The 24,836-nt window shown below is 36.8% G+C and overlaps 1 protein-coding gene across 1 annotated transcript in view; it reads left to right on the top strand.

Annotated features, from left to right (window-relative positions):
• WDPCP (WD repeat containing planar cell polarity effector) overlaps positions 1-24,836 on the top strand; it is a 147,429-nt gene that overhangs the window by 45,526 nt on the left and 77,067 nt on the right. Inside the window, exons 4-10 of the mRNA XM_058802338.1 lie at positions 1,335-1,379; positions 2,149-2,199; positions 4,644-4,714; positions 4,965-5,024; positions 13,030-13,144; positions 16,447-16,580; positions 20,875-21,066. Coding sequence (XP_058658321.1) covers positions 1,335-1,379; positions 2,149-2,199; positions 4,644-4,714; positions 4,965-5,024; positions 13,030-13,144; positions 16,447-16,580; positions 20,875-21,066 — 668 coding nt within the window. The remainder of the gene's footprint in view (positions 1-1,334; positions 1,380-2,148; positions 2,200-4,643; positions 4,715-4,964; positions 5,025-13,029; positions 13,145-16,446; positions 16,581-20,874; positions 21,067-24,836) is intronic.

Genomic DNA, 24,836 nt, shown 5'->3' with positions numbered 1-24,836 from the left:
TTGGGTATTTTGCGTGATTCCTTGATATTTCATGCTTACAAGGATACATTTCTCTTATTAATTGATTATTCCAAAGCACATATGACTAAATCCTAGCCATGTGTACATTACCTTTATTCATCTTGCCTTGCTAAAATTCCTAAAGTATAATTATTATAAAACCCACAAGTTTAAAAGTGGGCAATATCAAAAGATTATTTATGACACATCATGTCAATTGTACTGTACAATAATTTTATCAAAATATTATTTTGAATAATCAACTGATATTCAGCTAAATTTTATTACTCAGATATTGACTCACTGTGCCTTGACATCCCATCTTTGTCTGAGAACTCTTCTATGACAGCAATAACATCTAAAACTCAAGAGCTGTATTTCATAGAAAAATCTGATGGTTAAAATGAAAACACAGTTGTGATTTATTGTAATTAAAGCTCTGCTGTGGAGCACCATGCCTATTTTTCACTTTTGACCTTTTTGCTTCCATTTATTCATTGCCTAGGTGCCTCATTCAAAAATTCTGAGGCAGAAGGGAGGATGATGTCCTGGTTTAAAACCTGCCTGCCTTTTCAGTGCCTTCCTACATTTTTTTCCATGTAAGGAATTTCTCCCCGTGGAATTTGCCTGTCTGACTTTAGGGGAACACAGATGCAGTGAAAAATTAATTATTTTAAAACAAAGCAACATAATGCTGTACTTAGACATGCCCAATGGAGCTTGCCATGGCACCCCTAAGTGTTCACCTGTCAACCTCATAATGAACTGACTGATGGGGTTGCAGCCCCTATGCAGCTGAAATATCCAGATTTCTGTGCCACAGGAACCAACTAGATGATAATACCTGTAAATTAAGAATATTGGATCCTTTGAAAGAGCAGCTTTATGAGTTCATGAATCTTAGAGAACAACTCCAACCTCTTGTCATTAGCTCAGCTGTGTCAGTCATCAGAAAACATTTTAAAGTTATTCCAAGATACATTTTTCACCATGATCCTTACTTTTCCTTGTGAAAGAACACAAAATATGCTAATTAGGAAGGTGGTAAAAATACTTTTCCATGTGTGCAGCTGGAAGGGAATCAAAGTGTATGTAAGGGAAATGACAGCTCCAAATAAATGGAAAGGCTTGTCACATCCTTCTTCATGCCTTTGCTGGTTCTTGAAAATCCCAATGGTATTCAGGCTATATACTGTGCTTGTATTTTAACACCAACCATTGCTTTAGCAGGCAAAAATTGAGGTGCTGACCCTTGCTTTCTAAGTTGTGTTCTGTTTCTAGTAGTTAATTCTGTTTCTAGTAATAATTTAATGTATTTACATTTAATTGTACAGATGAAGACATTGGGATCCACCAGTACTGTGACAAGAAACAACCAGGTAAAATATAAATACTGAAACTGAGCAAAACTTCAGCATGTTCAGTGTTTGACACCAGCTGCTTGCTCTTAAAAATGCAGCTTCAAATTTCTTGTTAGTATATACCTCTGTATTTCTATGGAATAAGGAAACACAGAAAGAGTTTCTCTCTCCAAACTTATGTAGGAATATTTTAAAACTTTAAACCACAGAAGGGGGGAAAAAAGGAAAAAAAAAAAATCACATAGACCCAACCATTATGTAACTAAAAACCCCAGTGGGATTTTACACTCTGAATTCTTGCGGGGTTTAAGATATTTTGTGTTGTGTGGAGCCCAGGGCACGGCCGGGTGACCGCCGGGATCCCAGCAGAGGGCATCTCTGCCTGCCCTCGGGAGTGGCCATTCCGGGGCGGGCGATCCATTGCCTTGATCTCATTAATCCTGCCGATCCTGCGAGTGTCCCCAGGGGCCGGAGGGGCTCTGGGGCTGGGGTTCCCCCCTTGCCGCCCGTCCCAGCGCTGTTCCCCTGGGGCTGACGGACCGACGGAGCCGGCGGACCGCGCTCCTGCCTGCGGGGCTGGGGCTCGGCCGTGCCAGCCCACCGGTGCCAGCCTTGCTTTCGCTGCCAGTCTGACACATCTGCCCTGCAGGCTGAAAGCACCGGGGCTGCCTGGAGTGGTTTGGAAATTTCTGTGTTTTATCCAACTGTGCTGGTCTTCTCGCTAATATTAGTATTTGCTGACAGCAGTTGTAAGGATTAATTCATGTTTTCATCCTCTTTCCTTTAGCATCACAGATGAAGTACACTTACTTAGAAGAGAAGCAAAAGCTAGCAGAATGTGAGGATATTTTCTGAGTTTCTTCTTACAGTAAGATCAAATAGCAAATTTGGATTGGTTATGCCCCTGGAAGAGCATTAAAATAACCTCAGACTGCTTCCAATGTAACTTTCTGCACATGTCATCTAAGACTGATGATCACAGAACTACACAGCACAAAACAATTGAAAATTTGTAATTTTTCCTTCCTGGTATATTTGCAATCTGTTGGGTTTTTTTTCCCTGTCACTAAGCATGGCAACGTTTATTGCTTTTCCAGTTCATTGTCAAAAGGAATCACAAAAATAACCCAGATTTTTCCTTATGAAATTTACTTAGCAGATGAGCAATAAACATTTTCCCAATTGTCTCTGACCTTGCAACACCAACTGGCTTAAAACTGGAAATTGTAACTAAAATACTTTCAGCCAAATAGACTAATAATAATAACTAATAATAATTCCAGACTAATAATCAGTTGCCTTCATAGAATGGTTTTAGCTTTGAAACATTTACACTGTCCCTGCATCACCTGGTTAAAGGCAATTTCAGTTCATGCTATCACAGAGCAGTACTGTGACAGTTAGTGATGTTTATATTAGTAAAACTTTTCTTTACCTCAAGTTTTACAACTCCTGCATTGCTCAGAGTGTATATTAATGCTCAAGCATTATTACATGACAACTCTGAAAAATCAAATTGATTTTTTAGATAACTTCACAAAGCCACGTCTGTGCTGTTAGCTTATCCAAATGAAAATTCTCATGGAATTGTGCATGCATATGAAGGCAAAATGTGTTCTGGAAGGATTAGTTCTTCCCATCACTGCAAGGTGTGTTTGGAGCAGGCTGAAGCCCCGCTGGGGATGGGTGTGAAGGTGCAGCCATGTGACAAATCCACACCTGCTGCAGAGGATGCTGTGTCAGGCGGGGTCAGTGCAGCTCTGGGAAGGTGGGCAGGTGAGGGAGGGCTCTAGGCAGGGAGGAGCCTCACAGGTTTGCATCACTGTGCTCAGTGTAGTGGTATCCCACAGGACTGCTTGTGTGAAAGGAGGAGCAGGCCCAGATAACCCTTGTCACCAGCAGCCCCAGTGGTGCCTTTTACATGTGTGATGGGCAACAGGACCTCAAGCTGCTGCACCTTGTCCCTGGGAATGCAGGGGTGCCCCTGGCACGGACCCTGCACAGCACATTTTGCAAAGAGGAGCACTGGGAAACTTTATTCACAGCTGTTGATTTGTACAGATAGTTTGGTATCTGTACAGGCAATTTCCCATTTTGCATATGTGGATAAATATTCCAGTATTTATGAAAGCACCCATTGAAAATGTGATCTTACATGCCTAATTAATATTATCATAACAGTTCCACCAACGCTGGCTTCAGTCCAATGAAACACAAAGAGAAGTTGTATGCTGGTGTCCTCTTTTGTTGATGTTTGAAATCCTTCATTTTTTCACTGTATAGCACTTCTATTGTGAGCTGCTTTTTGCAGGGAGGTTTAAGCACAACTGCTAAGTCATTCAGTCTGGAAGTTGGCATACAAACTGACAGCTTGGAGCTCAGAACTTTTCATCAGGTTTCCTTTAAATAGGAATAGATTATAAACAATGTGTTCTAGTTTCTCATGGTTTTATTGTACACTTATGAGCAGAAAACTGCTCACTTTTAAATGAAGAAATTTCACAAGTTATTAGAGCCTGATTCTCAGCCATGAAACAAGCCAGTTATTGGCAACTCCAGAGGAAGCTTTGCCTCCTGGTTGCTCAAATTAATGTATTAGGCCAGGATTTTCACAATAGTGTGCTGAACACTAATAAATTTGTTAAAGGACTTCAGCATTCATGCAGCTTTTTCTTTGCTTGACTTGGCAGATTCTTCAGACTAAATTTGCAAGAAAATCCTATAAATAACTAGACTCCATAAGTTATGGCATTCACATTTGCCTGTAGTTAATATTTCTATATATGCATATATTCATGCATATATATTTTGCAGACATGTTAGTGCCTGCTTTTTGAAATTAGGCAATGAAATGTTAGTTCAGAAGAATAGAATCTATTTAGGATGCTTGAAACTTGAAACTGAGTTAATATACTGAACAGCAGATACTTTTTCACTGCAAGTGCCTAGCAGCTGGGTAAGCTTTCCATACAATTACCATGGGGAAATCATGGTCATTGTGGATAGAGCCTGCCAACTGTTCCTATGATTGAGCCTTCCAAAACCAGACCCTTTGACAGTAGAAACCATGGCCATTTCCTTCCAGCTGTAGGTAAGTTCTACATGTAAGGCAACTCCTAGAAATCTTGGATTTGTGGAAGGAAGTTCAACTCATAGAACTTTTTTTAAAATGACACATATAAATGTGTGTTTGCACACACACACTTTATATGTATACAGTCACTTACATATACACATTTCTCTACCATCTTTATTTTTTTTCCCCTCACTTTTATTTGACAGCTCGAGATTATCCTTGGATCCTGAAAACCAAGCGAGCGGACAAACTGCGAGATGCACTCAAGGAGGTGGAGGTATGGTTCAGAAAGGTTCAAGCACAGCAACATCTAATCTGGTTTTCAAACCTCTTTCAACAGCTTTAATTTTCATAAAGATCCAACTCTCCCAGTGATGATAAATGTGCTTTTGTCTGGTGGGCTCTTCTGAAACAGCTGCATCTTTGTGTGGCATTTTTCATCTGTTAACTGGAAAATCAGAAGTCTGTTAACTGATAGTGACAATGTGTGCTGCCAGCTCCATTCTCTGTTTTCTGTTGTCCTATAGGACTTAATGCAGAACACTCCATGTGTGCTGAGCAAGTGGAAGAACAAACATACTTGTCAGGTACAGTGTCATCAAAAGGTCTTGCAGTGTTCAGTTGGTGGTGCTGAACAGCCATTCAGTGATGGGAGCAGTAGTGTTAAAATGTTAACACAGAAAATCACTGGAGTTTTTTTAATATGTGGGACCTTGTTAAGTAAATTTGGTTTATTTAAATTTCTACCCTGAAAAAAGTCCTTCAAAGAAAAAGCCTGGGGTTTATCAACACAAAGAAATTACATTAAAAGGCCCTGATTCTGTGAGATGATGATGGTGATGATTACTATTATTATTGTTAATTATTGTTATTGTTATTATTACTATTACTGTTTAGGGAAACTGAAAACATCCTGTACCTCAAAACAGCAGGCTGAGGGAGCAGTTATGTATTAAAATATATAGACAGGTCTGGAATCTGTGTTATATTATTTTTATGTCTTAATTATCTATTTACCTGTCACAAATCTTTTTACTTTATGCTTGTGTAATATGGAAGGGAAGTTATTACTCTAAACCAACAAGATCATTAATCAAGTTATGTGATAAAAGATATTGTGACATGTGGCACACAAATAGTTATGTCTCTGGCTATATGAGTTCCACATTTTGTGTACAAGAAACCCCTTTTCACATCCTCACTAAGAACAGTAGAGCAGGGAGGAGAGCTGAACATGAAGTGCTCCATAATCATGTGCTTCTTCTGAAAAACATATGTAGTGAATTTTGTATGTTTATACAACCTTCATGAGGAAATGCATCATATTTGAAACTGCTTTGGCATGGGGAATATTTGTCAATATTACTGTTTCAAAAAAGGAACTTTGTCTTCTAACTTTTTTGCTTTTCCAGACTCATAATTTTTCCTTCTTATTCAAGTAGTTCCAAATGTGTGTCAGCAGAATGATTGTTAAATATCCAAACACTGTACAGCTAAAATTCTAGAAATGCCTTTGAGAATAGCAACATTTTTAAATGCTTGATATGCCAAATGGTATGTAGTCTTTTCACATCAATAATAAAAATATGATTGTCTAAGCTACATTTGCCTATCAGATCTTACTGCTAGTAAATGTATATCATTCACATACAAATTACATAGTATACATCTGTGAATGTTAATCTTCTAGAGCTGATTTAAATATTAATTGCTAATTTGGGGGAATCATTTTTTCCTGTTATTATTGTTCTGATTAGGAAAGGAATTTGGTTAAGAAACACCAAGTCAATTAGCTGTGAGTGCATTCATTTGCATCCCAGTTTGCTGTCTCTTCATTTGCTTTCCTTGTCCATTCTCCCTTTTACCATTTTCCTTCCCCTCCCATTCATCAGCATCCACCTGCAATGTGTATAGTACATACTTTGGAAAAGTAAACTTCTTGCCAGATGTGTTGTCCTGCCTACATAATATAACACCTTTGGCTATCAGTCCTGTATAAAATTCTTCTTTATTTTTTAACTTCACATCCTCTAGGTTATTTCAGGCTTACATCAAAATGAATGAGACAAATGCAATTTAATTTATTTCTTCTATGAGATGGGAAATAAATGAGATGGGTGTTTTCATCTTAGTGTATTAGGTATTGAACCATAAAAAGGAGTAGTTTAATAAATTGAGTATTTGGGGTGTTTTTCAGATGGCTTCTAAGGCCAGACTATAAGTGATGGTACAGGTTATAACATAACCAGCGTGAAAGTTCCAGATAAAAATCATAGTAATTTCTCTGTCCTTAAATTCTGCTTTTGGTTTCTCAATCACAAAACAAAATGTTTTTGCTTAATAGTGGCTGATTATTGAAATCTCCAACAAGGGTTAGGGTGTTTTGCCAAAACAATTGTGTTATTCTACTTTCTGTCTTCCTGAAAATAAAAGACCTCCAACAAATGAAAATAAATAGAGAAAAATTAATCATTTGGATGAGTCTAGAACAGAAAATCTGTCTTCTATCAATTTTGATGTCAGATAGTTTGTTTTTCTGCTGCTCATCTGTTTTTGAGTATTTGGCAGCAATAATTGAACTGTCCCTCTTTGATGCAAATGTTGTGAAGCTTCTGGAGAAGATGTTGTATATTTATTTTTAATTCTAAGTAGAATACTAATTAACTGTTTCAGCAGAGAGTGCTTACCACGCAATGATGTCATCTGTGGCATAACACTGATGTATTCACAGCCTTTTTTGGATGAATACCAGGCCTAGTGGGAAGAGTCTGTATTTGCATTAACTTTGGAGAGTTAAAGCAATGTGTCAGACAAACAGCATGAAGAACATGTAGGAAATTACCCTGATTTTCTTAATTTCAGTGTTTGGGCCTAAATTTGATCATATGGTTTTAATTATAGTGTCTATTTTTCCTTTGGTTTTAGTAGCAATACAAGGTCAAACAAACTTTATAGAAATTAAAATATTTAATTCAACAACCACATTTTCCCATTTTTGATTAAATGTTATTTATATTTGAATCTGCCATACCTGTAGCTGAACCAGAAGCAGTTCCCTTTGTATTGTAATAACAATGTGCCATCCAGAAACTCAGTGGCTGCTGTACCTTGAGCAAGACAAATGGAATGAAAACTGAAAGGTGCTGCAATGAAAGCAAGACTATGCTTTAAAAGAGTAGTGTGATTTCTCTCAGATTTTGTGCAAAACAATCATAAGGCTGCTGCCAGTGTGCCTTTTGTAGCCTAAATATCTAATATACCACTATTTCTAATCCCTCATTCTTCCTCCAGCACTTCCATCTTAGAAGTGGCCCACAGGCAAAAATTGGAGCCTGTAATTTTAAACGTGCATCTGCCAAAATTGAGTGTGCAGTCATGTTAACTGTTCATGTGCAAATGGCCAATTAGACTCCATGCAAATGCCCCAATGAGAAATCCAGTTGTCTTGCCTGCAGATTATCTTGTCCCTTGCATGAGTGTGTTTCTCAAAGTTGGCTTTTCTATATGAGTTTGCCTAGAATGACCATAATACTGGCCAGTATTTCATTTTATGCTATATTCTTTTTTTTTTTTTTTTTTGGTGTGCAATCAGTGCAGAAGAAGTTTTGTATTTACTTTCTTGTCCATTGCCAAAAAACCCCAATGTCCTTTATTTTTGCAGTCCTAAGTGTACATTCCACCACTACTTAGAGCATCTGAAATAGATGATGTGCCAGTTCATGTAAACATAAGCTAGACAGTACAGGGATTTTTGTCAAGGAGCTTGCTCTCGTATTTAGAAGAGCTTAGTTGAGTCCTAAAGGACTGAGGTCTTCTCTTTAGCTCTGTTCCAGTAGGGTCTGAACCCACACCATTTCTGTATGGTACTTCTGATCCCCAACTTTGATGACCTGTGTTGAGTTGCTGAAATAATCCTGTAATCTTCAGTTAGCTGATGTCAAAGGAAAATAAATAAACCATAAAAGAAGGATGACAGGAAAAAGACAAGAAGTCTTTACAATAAGATGCCACTGTGCTCTTCAGCTTTCCCTGCCAAGGAGTAATAACCTAAGGAATTAATTTTATCAGTATTGTTGAGTTTACTCAGCTCTGATCTGGCTGCTTCTTGTCTTTGTCTCCTTCTCTAATTCTTTGGAATGCTTTTAAGTTTTGCCACAAAATCATGAAATCTTCCTATGAAATGATGCCATTGCTTAAGGTTTGGTTTTACAATATAAAGCAATAAAAATAAATGAGATCTAGCTGAAACATTTGATTTCCAAATTTTTTTTAGTTTTACTATTTGCATTATGATGTTGAATTAAGCACATGCCAACCTTGTTATACAGTTTATTGTATAAAAGCCAAGCACTAGCTATGAATCATATCTGTTACCTGCTAATGAAAAAGATTTATGTCTACTTTGCTAAATTGTTTTGATTTTATTTAGTTGTATTTTTGTTGCAATTTACATATGTGTATAAATAGTTTTTTTGTTGCCATCGTCAACATACTTAGAACTGGATTCTGAATTGAGCTCCACAGCAATATTTTCTTGCTTGTTCTGTCAGTACAATGCCCATTAACAAACTCATTTAGCAAGGCACATGGTGACGTAGCACATTTGATATCAAAACCAAGACATTCTGTCTAGAATATGTGAGAAGCCAGCGCCCATCCCCTATTACTAAGAGGAACACTGCCCTCATATTAAATTCTTTTGGTTGCTTTTGATCACAACCATTAATGTGTTGTGTGGTTTTAGATATTTGGAGCTAGAAGTACAAATGCATTGATTATTGTGAAACAGTAACGTGTAACAACAATAACTTCATCTGTAATAAGGCATGCAACACAGTAATTACGGTGGGGTGGCTAAGAAAGCAATCTGGAATGAAGAGGTGGGGAAAAACCCTGGGAACCTGCTTGAACAAGAAGTGCTTTGCAAATCTCTTCTCCTTTTGCATATTCCTTTGTCAGTTGGGCTCTCTAAGGGAAAACAGTTTGCAGCAATATTTTTTACAGGCATATTTTCCTTCTCTTCCAATTTTAATCAGATAGAAGCAAATCCTGGCTTTGCTTCACCGGTATCTTTTTAGGTAGAAGAGCTGATAAGCAGCTGAGCTGCATGAATGAGGAGTCAAGAGCTCAGGCTTCTGAGGATAAAGGGATCTACTTAAGTAGATGCTTAAGTTGTACTAAAGTCTGTAAGTCATGAACTTGCACTTAAGTCCTTCGCTTAATAAAAACTATCTCAAATATATATTAGAGCACTTTGCTATTGGAGAAGGGAAGAGTTAAGTCTTCCCTTGAGTATCCTCTGCTGCTTATGCCTTTCTTGCTCAGTGGAGAGCAATTTTTGGCATATAAAATACATAATCCTTTCTATCAAAGTCTCCACGTTCAATTCCTCTGTAACAGAGAAATTAAGTGGCCCTTCCTTCCCCGTATGGAGAATAACCAGGTGCCCAAACTTTTTACACAGACTACATTCAAGTACAAAGTTTCTGCCTTATTCTTCCAATAGGTATGAAGTCATGCTTTCATATTTTATTTAGGAACACCTTGTGACTCTTTAAACTCTGGAGATAGCTATTCTGATTTTATTTTTCCCATCACAGTACTTCAATCTGAAAAATTTACAATGTGTTTAATCATTGTGAATTTCTTTCCCTAATTTAATATCTCTTAGATGGAATTATGTAGTGCCTTGTGTAAATAATGCCTCTTACATTGGCTTTTATTCCTCAGCATTTATGGGCTGTTCCCTTTGGAGTTGGATCACTGTGTATCCCTGTTCAAGCCAAGTCTGCAATCTTCCTTATTTACTTTATATTCATTCGTGCTTCTGACTGGACTGCTCCCATCCACCAAAATATGAGTTTAACTGGGCAAGCTTAGGTGTAACAGCACCTAAATCTTACTATCATGGAATAGTCTTTGCACAGACTACACAGAATGTAGCAAATTGAAATAGTAGTTTCAATTTGAGCCCATAAATATTTTCTCTTTTATGGAATATTTTTGATGAAAGATAGCACAGAATCATAGAATCATTTAGGATTGAGAAGACCCTTAAGAGTGAGTCCAGCTGTTAACCTAATGCTCCAAAGTTCATCACTAAAACTTGCCCATGAGTTCTACATCTACACATCTTTAATACCTCCAGGGGTGGTGACTCCACCTGTTCTCTTTAAGCGCCTGCTTGTACTTCATGGCAAACTCTAAGAACTAGTTTTTAAAAAGCCTCAGTTCTAATCCAAAACATTTTTAATGGGAGATGGAGGAAATACTAACCTTACATGGCAATATAGTGTGTAAAGTCTTTGATTAATCTTTTCAATTTAGACTCTAAAAGTTCCTAGAGAATGAACTTAAACCTATGGACCAACTGCACTAAGTTATTGTAACAAAAATTTGTTAAAATACAATTTAAGATTTCCCAAATATCTCAGAGTTCTGAGGAAAGTAACAAGAACGAATGTTTTGCTGTAAAATGAAAGAAGGAGGGAGCACAATAGGAGAAACAATAGAAGTAATGGAAATGATACTACATTTATCTACTATCTATGATTCTGTCATGCCATAGTGATATCACAGAGATCTGTACAGTACTGAAAATCCTTAACATTGGTTTTTAACTAGTTTATAGATGTAAAGCAAAGCATACCCATTAGCATAACATTTATATATTTATATAAATGTCTCGTGAAACACTGGGGAGGTTTTCATTGATTTCTAGTCTAGCTCTGTAACAGGTGTGATTTATGCCATTAGCAGAAAATTAATACATAGGCATAAAGTGAATTTGCACCCTGACTGCATCATCCCTCTTGTTGGCACATAACACTGAAAGACTGGAGGTGTTTTACTCTCCTCTGTCAGGCTGTTTACATCACAGTTTGGTAGCTCCTGGGTTTCAACCCTCACTTTTTCCAGCAGGTTTTTTGGACAGTTACAGCCAACTGTAGTCAAACCTTGCTGGACTTCATGTTACCAAGTTGGAAATAAATTGTGATTTTATCTAATCTAACTTCAACATAAGGAAAAATTGAAGTTTTGAAAGATTGTAATAAAAGCTGCATGAGTGTAAGCGTGTCTAACATTTTTACTAGGACAAAACCTTAAAGGACATCTGTCATGACAGGGAATATTGCAACATTGACTATATATATCTATCAAATGAATGTATGATTAGACTTTGGCAGGATGGGAATTAATTATTTGTTCTTAGAAATTCATTTCACATCAGAGGGTTTTATTTGTTTCTACTTCACACATCTCTAGAATTTATTTTTAAAATATGTTGATGAAAGGTGCAAGGGCAGGAAAATAATTTCTTTACATGCACTTGTTCTGTTCTTTGGAGAGCTCAGAGGTAATGTAGCAAAATATGTATAAATGAGAATTTCCATAACTAAATTATTGGGAGCAGAGCACTGCATAAGGGACATGCCCAATTGCTGTCCCAAACTTTTTATTTATTATACAATCCAGTGGATTTCACTGCATGAAAATTCTAAAGATTATATCATGTTTGTCTCACAGCTCTAGCACAGAACAAACAGGATATTTTTTCTGCCAAATTCTCCTACAAGAATAAGTGTTTCTTTAGTAGTTAAGTTTTCTAAAAGCACAGGGATTTCTTTAAAAATCTACTGTTAGGTAGAAGTAAGAGCTGGAGTCCCAGATTCCTGGCCTTTGGAGGACCCTCTAGGCTTGTCTGCAGAGGTCTTTCCCCAGAGAATTCTTTTTATGGGCTCTGTTTTCTGAATTCCTGTGCTGTAGTAGTTACATTCAGAAAATGACTAATGGTTTAATTATGCAAAAATAAATGTTTTTCATAACTCCTCCCACAGAGCATTCTCTCTGTCATAGAAGATATTGCATAAGAAGGAACTGATAAATACTGTGACTTAGTCTTTGAGATTATATGTATAATTTAATTTAAATTAATTAGGCATGAATATTCAATTAACTCTGAAATAACCCTGTCCAATAGCTTAAATTCTTTCTTTCTAAGAGAGACATCTAAAACATTATGTCACTGAGTGAATGGATTTATTGGGAGCTCACAGCTATCTCTGTGGTAGGGCGCAATTATTTATTTAAACAAAATATGAATGATCAGAAATAGCAGGAACAACAAAAAGGTGCTGGTTTTAATTTCTGATAATAACATAGAATTATATTAAACCCTACTTTACATTTTTACATGCAGGCTATGCATTTACTTTATACTGAAAATATCAGGTCTATGGATGATAGAGTGATCAGTGTAATTCCCTCCCTCTTTCAAAACAGATTTTTCATCTCTGTTTTTAACCGAAATATTCAGCATATTTTATGTAACGTTTGGGGACTTAGCTACTTCTTCAAGTGTACAGCAATTGTAGTTTTTGTACCATTATAATTCAGCGTTGTGTTACATCTCTCTCTTTCATTGAAAAAGCTTTCAAAGCCATTATAAGACATCTTCACATCAATATTAATTCATTTTTGTAATTTTGAAAATTAGATTACTACGTAATGGATGGCTGCTAATATGTACCTTGGAACGTTTCACTTTATTCATGATTTTTGATGCCTTGTTTTCTCACTCTTTGGATTCAGCTCCTCTTTCACTCAGGTATTTTGGTGTCCCTAAGCCTTTCTGGGCCACAGCTGGAGAAGGTGGTGATTGACAGGACCCTGGTGGGGAAGCTCATCTCCGACACCATCAGTGATGGTAATTACACCCATGTGCAAATCAATTGCCTGCATTTACAATAGAGTAGAGAAACAGTATGTCAACAGGTAGACTAATTATTGCCACTGGGGACTTGCAAACACAACAAGTAATTGCATGTAATGCTATAGTTACAACCCTCAGGACTAAGAGCACTTTAAGAATAATATTTAACATCAAAGTTTTCAGGCTTGTCAAATGCTGCATGGGTTTCTAAAGTCCTGTTTCTTACACACTGTAATCACTGTGAGCATGCCATTTGAACTTGTCATGTTTATTTCCTAAGTGGGAAAATGGGACAGAACCAAACATTAGCCAATTGAATAATTGCATGAGATAGTTATTGTTAAAGTTGTTCTTGAAAAAGACTGGATAACATTAGTTACATGAAGGTGTTCTGATTTAGTTTCTTGACACCCAGAATTTCCCTATTGTTACTAACTAGTGACTGCAGAAAATTAAGTTTTCATTTAATGCAGAAGAAAACTTGCAAAAATGTCTCTGTTTTCCGCAGCTTTATGATATGACTCATAGCATTGAGAAATCAACTGGTATCTTGGCTTCTGCAGAAGCAGGAGAAATTTTGGTGTGAGCCATATTACATGTGCACTACCTTCCAAATTTTTAAGAGTAAGCCCACATTACATCCTTCTAGTAAGAACATGCATTTAGTTCAAGTTTGATCTCTAATGATTTAATTTTCTCTCTACCCAGGCATCTATTGAATATTGGCCTAGGTTTTAAGAAACTCCAATACTGTGTGTCACTGATCTTTTCTTATCAATATATGGTATTTTAGTCTTGAAAATTAATATTAATTTTCTACAGAGATTTAACTATATCTGCAGAATCTTTATTTATTAAAAAAATTTCACCAGGACCTCATTTTTATGAACAAATTACACAGAGAGAATAGAAAACATTTACTATCTTGTCTTCTTTTTTTCACTCTCCACCTTAATTACTGGATTGCTAATTACTTCTGTAATTTTTTGCACTCTGCTTCTGAGGGGAGGATTTCCTACTTTCAGGTGACAAAAAGTAGGAAAGCATAGGATCTAAGGTTATTCCTAAATTGAAGTAGTTTGTGGAAATTATTTGGAATACTTTGTCTTTAAAAAAACAATAAAAAATAATGTTGGTCATGCCTTGCTTTGGCTTAATATGTCATAGAAATATTTGTTCAGAAAATACTGCTAAGTAAATGAGCTTACAACTAAAACAACAATAAAGCAAGAAATATGTTTTGCTACATTTGGACAACTGTATTTATTATATAAATAACATTATATAATGTTTTGTCCTTATTTTCACGTATTCAGGATTTTCTTAAACCTCCATGTTTGCTAACAGACAAGCCTGTAGGTGAAATAAAACTGCCTCTGTTCAGTAAAAGCAAACCACTCAATAACTTTAATTGCAATGCAGTTTTTTATTTTCATGAACAATAAAAGAAGATGCTTTTGTTACCCACACAAATAGTGCTCAAAATACAAATTTTTATACTGAACCATCCTTGCATGAGAAACATGAGATAATGTTGTCCTAGAGGAAATTAATTTTAATTCAAAGAAACAGCACATCTTTCGAAATCTGGCTCCACATTATGGTTGTGATTATAAAGCTGGCCAAGAGAAATTCTACATTTAGCACAAGAAGCCTGTATAAAAATAATAGTTCTTTCTTCAGCAATTGTGTATATGTAGAAACGGATAAGGGTTACAGTCTGCCAGAATTAATTATGAAATTTTGTAATTGTCATTTGGAGTAGCGCGTCCTCTTAACATTTGGAATAAAGGTCAGATTGTGTGCACAAAAATACAGAATTACTACTGTTTTTATAATCCTCTTACATCTAAGAAAGTGCTCCTGATTCTTATTATTTATAGGCAAAATTTCATCAGCATCTGAGGTGTGCTGCAGCTCGTCTTTAATGCAAACTGTGTCTGTGAGGACATCAAAATGTTTTAACAGTGCGCATGCATATTGAGGATACCATATTCAGTGGTTTTCAATTTTTATGTGTTTGCAGGATCTCAGTTATAGCTTCTGAATCACCTTATCAGATGCGCTATCACCCTTTTTTTTCCCCAAAAAATGTTAGTGTTAATGTTACATTTCAAAGGCAATTATTTGGCTCTAAACTCTACCCTTTAGCATTTGCATACCAGATACTTCAGAGTTGTGCCAGGACATGACTGTTGGAAAATGCAAGTGGTTATAAATCAGACTAAAGAAAAGCAAAGCTGAGTAGCTAGTTTTCCATGCCTATATGTAAGACTAAACTGTCAATCTACTTAAGGATATGTAAAATTTAGATTTAAGAATCTGGGATATAAGTAATAATTTTATTTTTTTTTTAGTTTCTTTTTCAGAGGCTGTTCCACAGAGTGTTGTTTGTTTGTTTCTAAATCTGGTTCTACTTTAATTGGCATTTTCCTTTTAGGAGAGGTTTCTGAGTTTACAGTCTGAGCACAGCTTCATTTTAAACCATGAGTGATCTGGTACTACTTACCCCAATGATTCATTTCACACTCACGCATCTCTTCAGCTGTAGGTGCTGCTTGAATAACTGGGTAACTCTTGGGAAAAATTCTCAAGACAATTTTCTAAGTAATTTTCATTGACAGATTAGTTGATCACTTTTATATTGAAACTAATTTGGTCTAGCACCCCCTTATGGTAACAGTGGGGATTCCGTGGAGCTTTTCCAGACTCCAAGGGAGTCTCTTCCATCTTGATTACTTGTATTGTTTGGGTACCCCCATGTGAAGCTTTCAGTGAATTCATGACCCCTCTAAAGCCTTGTCCTGCATGAAACAGCCTCCTTGGTGTCTGCAGCAGCACCAGGAACCTTGCAATGTCAAAATACCAGACACACCTCGAGTACTCATTTGAATTTATCACCCTTAACACAAGCTAAAGTGATATGAGGTCCATTTGCAAAATACTAGTGGATGCAACCATAAGAAATAAATAAACTGAAGGCTGAATGCTGAGATGACAATTAATGTGGAAGGGCATAAAATGTATATTTGAATGTAGTGGCATTTTGGTATGAGATAATTTATTCAGGTGTATGTAATCAGAGTATTCCTTAGGCTTTATTTCTCATTTCCAAGAAGGTCCTGACAGGATGACACATTGATATATTTTAGGACATTACAGGGCTTTCAGTGTAATATTTAAGGCACTGTCTTGAAAAAACTTGCTTTTTGCAGCATCTCAGTGGAGTGTTGACTACTTTGTTTTGTTCCTAGAGACAGGTATTACAGTGCTGACAATTTTTGTTTTTTTTTCAGCTGTTCTTACGGACAATTTCATCATCTTGTCATTTGAGGACCATAACCAACTCTGCTTTATTCAGTTTACAAAGACAATGGATTCTCCTGATATAAACAAAAGACTGGAAAAACTCTCTTGTTTGGACTCTAAGGTATAGCTGCCAATGGTGACTGCAGATATTGCAGGAACTATACATCATGTATCACTGGTATTCACTGATATTGTATAGCCACATAAATTGCAAACCTTAATATAATTGTCCAGAGCAGCTCAAACTCTAAAAATGGCGGTTACTGAAAAGTCAAAAAACATTAGAATGGCATCCAGAGTTAAAGAGTTAAAATACTGTACCAAGGGATCCAGATTTCTAATGTGTTTATTTTCAGGCTCAGACACACATTTGAGTTACCCCTGCTTGACAGATTACCTTGTGTCCATTGAGCAGCAGTAAGTGACCCTTGGCACATTCTTGGCATTTAAGGAGCATGAGGCAAAGTCTGTAATGGTAAACCTCAGTGTAAAAGATTTAAGTTAATGTGTTTTACCTCTTGTGTGTTGTGGGCTGACAACACACATGGTCACTTACTGTGTCTCAGCTGATAGACACAAACACATGAAGCTCTGATAATTCAGTCATCTGTCTGAGGTCCATCTGACTTTTGTAATTCTTTGCAGAAATCCTTATTTCCCCACTATTTACAATAATGGTGTTGTTGGGAGAGTTGCTTTTAGAATTAAGCCACTGAGTAAGGAATCAAGATATGGAAGCTGAGTTTCTCACCACTGGCCAGCTATGTGCGTGACCGTATGCAAGTGACTTGGTGCCTCATTGTCTCAATTTACTAGTTACACAGTGAAGATTGAAATACTCCATTTTTGCAGCCCTTTTTGTGGGAGTGTGTCTTCACTACAGTGAGAGCAGCAGTGGAAAGGTAGCCTAGAGAGAGTTTTAAACTGAGCTTTAGACTGTCTGAGCTTTACCCAGTCTGGAGGTCAGTGGAAACCAGCTAATCTCAAGATTTATGACATTGTGTTGTGGGTGGGTTGGGCTGGGTAGACATAACTTATTTCAACCATAAGCACTTTGGCATCAGGACACCACATCCTTGGGTGGAAGTGCTTGGTGCTACAGCAATATGAAAAAATAATCAGCCAAGGCAATTAACTTTGAACAGTTGAAGTAGGGAAGGGGCTGCATCCAGTTCACTGCAAGAATGAAGAAGGGTCAAGCCTTTTCCCAAGAAACACAGAAAGATGTTGTGAGCAACAGAGAGAGATTGTATTTATTTCAGAGTGGATAAGCATTAAAGAAAACAATCTTGTGCTAGCAAATATTTTCCCCTTGACAACCCCTCAGTAATTTACTTCCTCACATAAGGGAGCTTGCAGATGCAAGGCAAGCTCTTTAAGGTTATGTTTAATTTAAGTTTTGCCATAATGTGTTTTAACTTGCTTGGTAGAAATACTTTCTGCTAGGATTAATATCTAATACATTTTCCAGGCTGTTTCAGTTCAGGGCCTCTTTTCAGCAATGGCTTGTGTTTGCAAGATTGATCCAACCTCTATAACGTGGATTTGAGACAGTTCACTGTTCACTGGGAACTGAGCTGATACATACTTTACTTTAAAATGCTGTGCCTTGTGCCTGGCCTGTGGTGTTCATTGAGGCTGTGCTTTGGGAGCGAGCCTGGTGTGTGGTGGGGCTTTTTCCTTAATAGCACGAAAGTTTAACGAAGAAGCTGTGGTGAACTGCCTTTGTCATTGAAGTGTGAGGGCCACAGCTCCTGATTTAATGTTTAGAAAAACCAGAAGTATCTGCTACACTCCTTAATAGGGTTGTTAAGTTCAGGTCTTTGCTGACGCAGCTGAGCTTCTCAAAACACCTCCATGCTCAACGTTAACTTTGCTTTCTCTTAAAATCAGTGGGAATCACTGTGGAACATTTCTCCACCAGCCAAAAAAAATGCATTTGCATTTTTTAATTGAATGTTCTTTTGTGTGAGGCTTACTAGTTAGGCAGCTAAATATAATTTTTATTATCTTCAGAATTGCACCAGTGTGAGACTGCAGAAAATATTATTCACTTCTGCAATAATATTGTGTCAGCCCTCTGCATTGATTTACTGTTCTTCATGGCTGATTTTGGTCAAACTTCAAAAGCTGGAAGATCACAGACAGACTAGTGTTATTCACAGTAGTAAAATAAGGTGGTCCTGAATTGCAACTGTGCTAACTTGTAATAATTTGTAACAATATGTAACAATTACTAATATTGTGGGTTTAGGGGAAAAAAAGGTTCTTTTGAGTTGGGGTTTTGTTCGAGAGAAATTGAATGAAAGAGGTAGCATGCACTATTATAGAACTAACACAGGATTAAAATCTGGAGCCAAGATTCAGGAAATTTGATTGTAACCTTCATTTCTGCCTGTGACTTTTGGCATGGTCTTGAGAAATGTAGTATTTGGGTTTACAGTCCCATTTCTACAATGAGGAAAGTGTTTGTAATGATATAATTACATTTCTGTCATATTATCATTGTAATGATAAGCAGCCTCACATTGTTCAGTGTCCAGGCTCATGGTGGGCAAAACTGGCAGCAGTGCTGGACTGCCAGAGTTCTGTGAATAATAAGAACAAGTCAACCATGCTTTCCTCCTCAAAGCTTGATATTTATCCAAAAGTCAAGTTTTTTATGCAATACATACCTAAATTAATGAAATAATCTCCCTATGCTCTTCCTTTCTAATTGATTCCACCTTGAATTTTATTTGCACTTTGAAACAATAAAGGAAGACTTACTACATGAATCACTACAGTCTCAAAGACCAGCAAAATAGAAAACCAACTATTATTATTATTTACCTTTTCACAGTGACATGAGTTCATGTTTGAGAGTGACATGTCTAATGCAAGACATAAAGGTCAACAAAGATTTGTGGCTGGTATGACATGTGTGGTTGTTATGAAGAGTTAACACTACAATATAGGACTAATCGATACTTGTGGAAGTATTTGTGCTTTTCCAGCCTAATTGTGTTGTCACCAAATTAGCTATTCTAATTCAAGTAGCAGCTACCGCCTAACTATTGTGTATATTTTATCTTTACCCGTGAAAATATTTTGACCAGTAAAACACAGGATATTCTAAAAATATTGACTTTTTCAAGTTTTTCTATCTGTTTTTTTTTAAATCCACTTCAATTTACTGAAGGAGACAGAACAAGGAGTTAAATGTTTACCATGAGAGAACAACATTGGTAATTACTTTGATTTCAGTTCCTTTTTATGTGTATTCATGGGATGAAGAGGTCAATAATATTATGACCATGCAAATAGAAAAGGGTTCTTTTTGACCATATAAAAAACAGCAAAGGATTATTAAAGCATTAACCTTGATTTTAATGGCCTTGGTTGAGAGCTGAGATCACAATTTGGATGAGCCTGATTATTTACTAAATACAATACATAAATGCAACGGGTTCTTAACACCCATTGCACTCTGGCATTATCGCATTACTGCCAGCCTTTGTTGCCTTGCAGACAGGAATATGAAAGCAATCTGTCATGTAGTGAGACTGGCTCCAGAAGCATTTCTCTGATAAGAAGACCCCCTGCCCTTTGCTAGTGTCTGGTCCAGTAGGCTTAGCCATGCGCTTAATCCCCAGAAAGTGGTTCGATTATTGCTGACCAGCAATGGCAAGATAGTTTTTTTTTTCCCCTAGCTATCAACCTTCCATTAATTCCTTAAGCAGAAATGCGGTGCAATCTATATTTCCTTGGCATGTGTCACCCAGATGGTGCACTGCTCATGTTTTCAAATAACCATGCTCCAAATAACAGAGTTTGAATAATAAATTCCACAAATCCTTCCTGAGAAAGAGGCACAATTCTCAAGAGCTGCATAAACTTTACGCATGATGCTGTAGCTCATCCACATTATGCAGAAAAGTATATGTTCTTTTGCAAAGCGGATGTTTGTGTTTCCATTCCTTAATTTGGGGAGGAAGAAGAAAGATATGTTTGCTCAAATACTGTAGAATATATTTAATATTTGATTATGTCTTAAACACTAGCCTTAGCTCCGTGGTCAGCTTTGCAGAACTTGTCATTTAATATGGCTAAGCTTAAATCCTGTGTGGAGGTCGATGCTGTCAAGTAACCATGACTGTACATTTTGGTATTGATTGGAGTCATTGCAGTAAATTCCTTCTTAACTCATATTCCTTTCCATCCCAATCCCCTCCCCACAGATAAAAGAGTGAGCATGTCTTTCTGTCTGAGGAGATATTTTTCACGTTTACAGACAGCCTCTATGAAGATATATGTACGCAAAGCTCTGTGTGTATATACATTCTTCCTCACACATCCAAAGTAAATGCTCCCATTTGCTCCTACAATGCTATTTTATCACCTCCAATATTTCCTGCATTTTTTTCTTCCCTCAGATCTCTTATGTTGGTATACTTGGACCAGAAGGTAGAAGGATGAAACGTCACCTGGCAATAAACTGTATGCAAGATCTGGTCATTTGCTGGTGGTCAGCAACCAGTGATGGAGCATGGCCTTGGTCTCCTATTTCCTGTCAGAGGGACAGAGCCAACCTATTGCTGTTAGGCTGTGCACATGGCAAATTGGAGGTAAAGTGATGAACTGTCTTTTCCATATTTTTTTGAATTTGCTAAAGAAAGAGCTATTCAACTTAAATGCATATTTGAGTAGATATAAAGAACAGATATGATTAAAACATAAGACAGGAAGATCAGCCATTCTAATAGCAAAAACAAAACAAAGGTTTGTTACTTAACAGAAAAGCACCTTATTTACTTTGTTTATTATTTTCACATCAAAACTGTCAACCTGAGAAATGTAGCCAGGAAATGAGGTCTTTATCACGAAATAGCTTTGGTGCTGCTGAAAGTGAAAATAGAAGTGTCAGAGTTCCACTAGAAAACTCTAATATGAATTAGCAATTGTAACTGTTGCATGTGTGTCTGTTGCAATTCTTTTCATTGTCTGCAATGCTAACTGATAGACAATTTGCATCTCTTTCAAATGTTTTTCACAAAATATTAACCATGCCCAGATGGTGGTTAAATTTTTGTTATGACTATTGGTCAAATTAGGGACTGATATTTTTCTCACAGGAAAAGTTAAAACACATCATCTACAGGTGGGAATATAAGCTATGAGTTAGGACAAAGCTACTACTTGACCCCCTCCTGACACCTGCTTTGCTTACATTTATAGGCAGATGTTTTCATTTCAATTATTTAATTTTTGTTTCTTCTGTTTAAGAATATTTGAATCCAATTTGTTTTGTTAGCTTCATTTTAATATTTCTACCTATCTGGGCATACTCTGAAAGATCTGGAGCCTGAATTTGAAGTATAAAAGCTTTTCTGAGCAAACATCTTGTATAGATGCTTTTGTATTTGGAATTTTATTTTTAGTTTTTCTTTTCCCACTTCTAATATGGACTAAAAAGGCACTGACTGTGGGAGAAGAGCACAAACTCGAGGATCAGCTGTGGAATAGTTGTTCTGGATTAGCTATTGTAGACTATTTCCCTGTAGGGAAAACCCCTAAGTAACATTTAAGAATAAGCTACTTTTACAAACAGCATCCTCCTCTCTTTAATTAGGGAAGATGTAAATGTTTTAATGTCTTGAAACTATTACTTTGATAGCTAATATTAATTTAAGTGAGATTATTTTCCCTTGGGATTTTCTACCTATTGAAAGTGAAAAGGTAGCTGAGACAGCTTTTCTTTTCTTATTTCTGTCATTAGTTGCTGTAGAATTGAAGTTTAAATTACCTCCAGCTCTGCCTTCTTTACTTCTTTTCAATTGACCTCTCTCCACTTGCGGTCATCTTTGACTCATCTCTCTCCTCTGCCTGATCTACACCTGCAGTTCTCCATTCCCCCTGCAGCTATGCCAAATCACATAGAAAAAATTACTCTGGGAGCTAAAATGTGAGGCTGTTCTTTGTAAGCTTTTCCAGCCCTGTGCCAGTTATTATGAAACTTCATCCTACTAACATTTCAGAGCTTATTTTTTACCATGACTTCTGTATGTCCAGGCCTGGAGAGCAACATTCCCCTGCCTATTTTATTCCTTCCCATGTCTTCCAGAAATCTCCCTATTGCCACCATAGCAGTTTGCAGTCTCTGTTTCCTGAGATGGTTTTAGAGACTTTTCTTTTAAGAAATTAACAGAAGCCACCCTATCAGTTTAAAGCTCTCTGTGTTTCATTTAGTATGTTTTAGGGAGATTTCCAAGTCACAGCATTCCCCTGCATCCTTCAATACACCTTGTTTTATCCTTTTCTGGTTTAAACTCTGATATAGTCTCAAGTACATCACTGGTGCTTTACACAATAGTGAAGATAAACATTCTCTGAGGCTTTAGGCTTAGAGTCATAATAATTTTAATTTGGTGCATATTGTAACAGAAATATAAGAAACTTCTTTTTAAAAGCAGCACTGCCATATTTGACTGTTCAGTTGCTTTCCCTTTTCTGATTCTTTGCCTGTCCTTTTCTGTTTTAATTCTTAGATCTTCAGATGAAATTTATTTTCCTGTATTTATCAATAAAATAGCAAGCACTATGCCAGGGCAATGGAAAGCTAAGTCATATATGAGTGACAAACTGTCTTGCTGGTTTTCAGTTAGACTGTTCCATGTATTCAGCTCTTGGATGCTCAGGAAGGTTCAGATCACTCTGCCTTTACACTCAGCCTGTATGTCCATGAGGAGTCACCCATGGTGCTGTTTGATGGAGGTCCTTTGTTTGATTTCTATAGAGTTCCTTATGGGCAGGGATTAAATTCCTGTGCATGAATGGGAGAATATCATAACTCAGAAGCTCTAGAATTAGTATCAGCCTCCAGTCTTCATTTAACTGGGGTGCATTTTTCCCTTACAGTCTTGAAGGGAAACTTTAACTTAACACCTTTAACTTCTGAAGGACATTTGATAGCTTATATGTGAAAAAAAAGCATAGTTAATATTTCTAGACACCTTGTAAACAGTTACTCTCTAGGTCAGATACCATAAACAGTCAGTGGTTCTGTAATCATTATTTGCCTCTCATTGCCTCTAATTCCTTGCAATTACTACTATTCCTCAGGTATAGATTTGAAATAAAAACTGGACATGCCATTGTTATTCATGAAAATAAATCTGTATTTATCATGTTTGACCAGTAATATTAATTTACTCCTGGTGAAAGATTACTGTCAATACAAGAAGAATTAAAAGTGTGAACTTATTCAGTTTAGAGCATTTATCAAAATATGGTAAAGTAATAGCACCAACATTTTACTTGAAAATAGTAGCATCAGCTGGATAAAATACCATTATTATCTAGAATTAGGAGAAAAACAGAAATTGCTGAGCAACAAGACCATAAAGAGCTGTTTGGCATGTTGGGTTTATGAAACCAAGCCCAAGGAAATGAATGGGTGCTCACCACAGCCATCACCTCAGTGCTGACTTACAGAAACCACAAAACAACCTGCCAGCTGCTGCCACTCCTGCTGCTGGGGCAGAGCAAAGGCAAATGGGCACTTACATGGTGCTGCTTCCTGCCTGGAAGAATTTTCTGAGTGATCCTGGCTGCCCACCAGGAGACTGCTTATTAGGATGAGGACAGGAATAGCTCTGGGATGAGACAGCTCAAGCCCTCACCATGATCATCACCTGTAACTACACGTTCTGTGTTGGGATGATTCACACTGCACGAGGAGTGTGTGGGGCATTGTGTACTTCAGCAGCTTCTCAATTCAGGGAAGGAAATACATTTTACTTTTTAAACATACTAGAAATTTGATTTGAATTTTGCCACAGGGCTTTTTAATTGTAGCATTTACTACTGTTAAGGCTACAGGTAACCACTATTCCTGTACAAACAGAAATAACTTTTTCCTCGCAAATCTTGACTTATTTTACTGATTTTTTTTTTTTTCTGAGATCAGGGTTTACTGTGTTGAATGCTGTAAGATTTGGTGAAGAATTTTCCCTTGAGGAATTCAAGCTGCTTTTCTCTGTAGCATGTGACATTGCTTCAGTGTGCAATGCATGTTGCTGCTGGAGGGTTTGTCTGTTGGGCCTTTGTCTGCTTTCCTTTGTGCATGGGCTTCTTCCAGTAAGCTCATCCGTTCTCTAATTTATTTATTTAAGTATTGGAGGTTTGTTTGGTTTATTTTGTTTGGGGTTTGTTGGGTTTTTTTAACCTTAAAGTACCAACGATCAAAGAATGTTATTTAAATTGTATCCTTGTGGAGATAATGCTGGCGTTTTGATTTCAAAACCAGAAGAGGAATCTTCCAGAAATTATTTCAGACAATTTGCTATGAATGAATAGGATCTGATGTGAAATCATCTTTGGATTAAATGCTTTGGGA

The sequence above is a fragment of the Ammospiza caudacuta genome, chromosome 3 (genome assembly GCF_027887145.1).
Source record: "Ammospiza caudacuta isolate bAmmCau1 chromosome 3, bAmmCau1.pri, whole genome shotgun sequence".
Classification (NCBI taxonomy): domain Eukaryota; kingdom Metazoa; phylum Chordata; class Aves; order Passeriformes; family Passerellidae; genus Ammospiza; species Ammospiza caudacuta.
The sequence above is the reverse complement of the archived record's forward strand: the minus strand, read 5'-3'. Positions and strand labels throughout refer to the sequence as shown.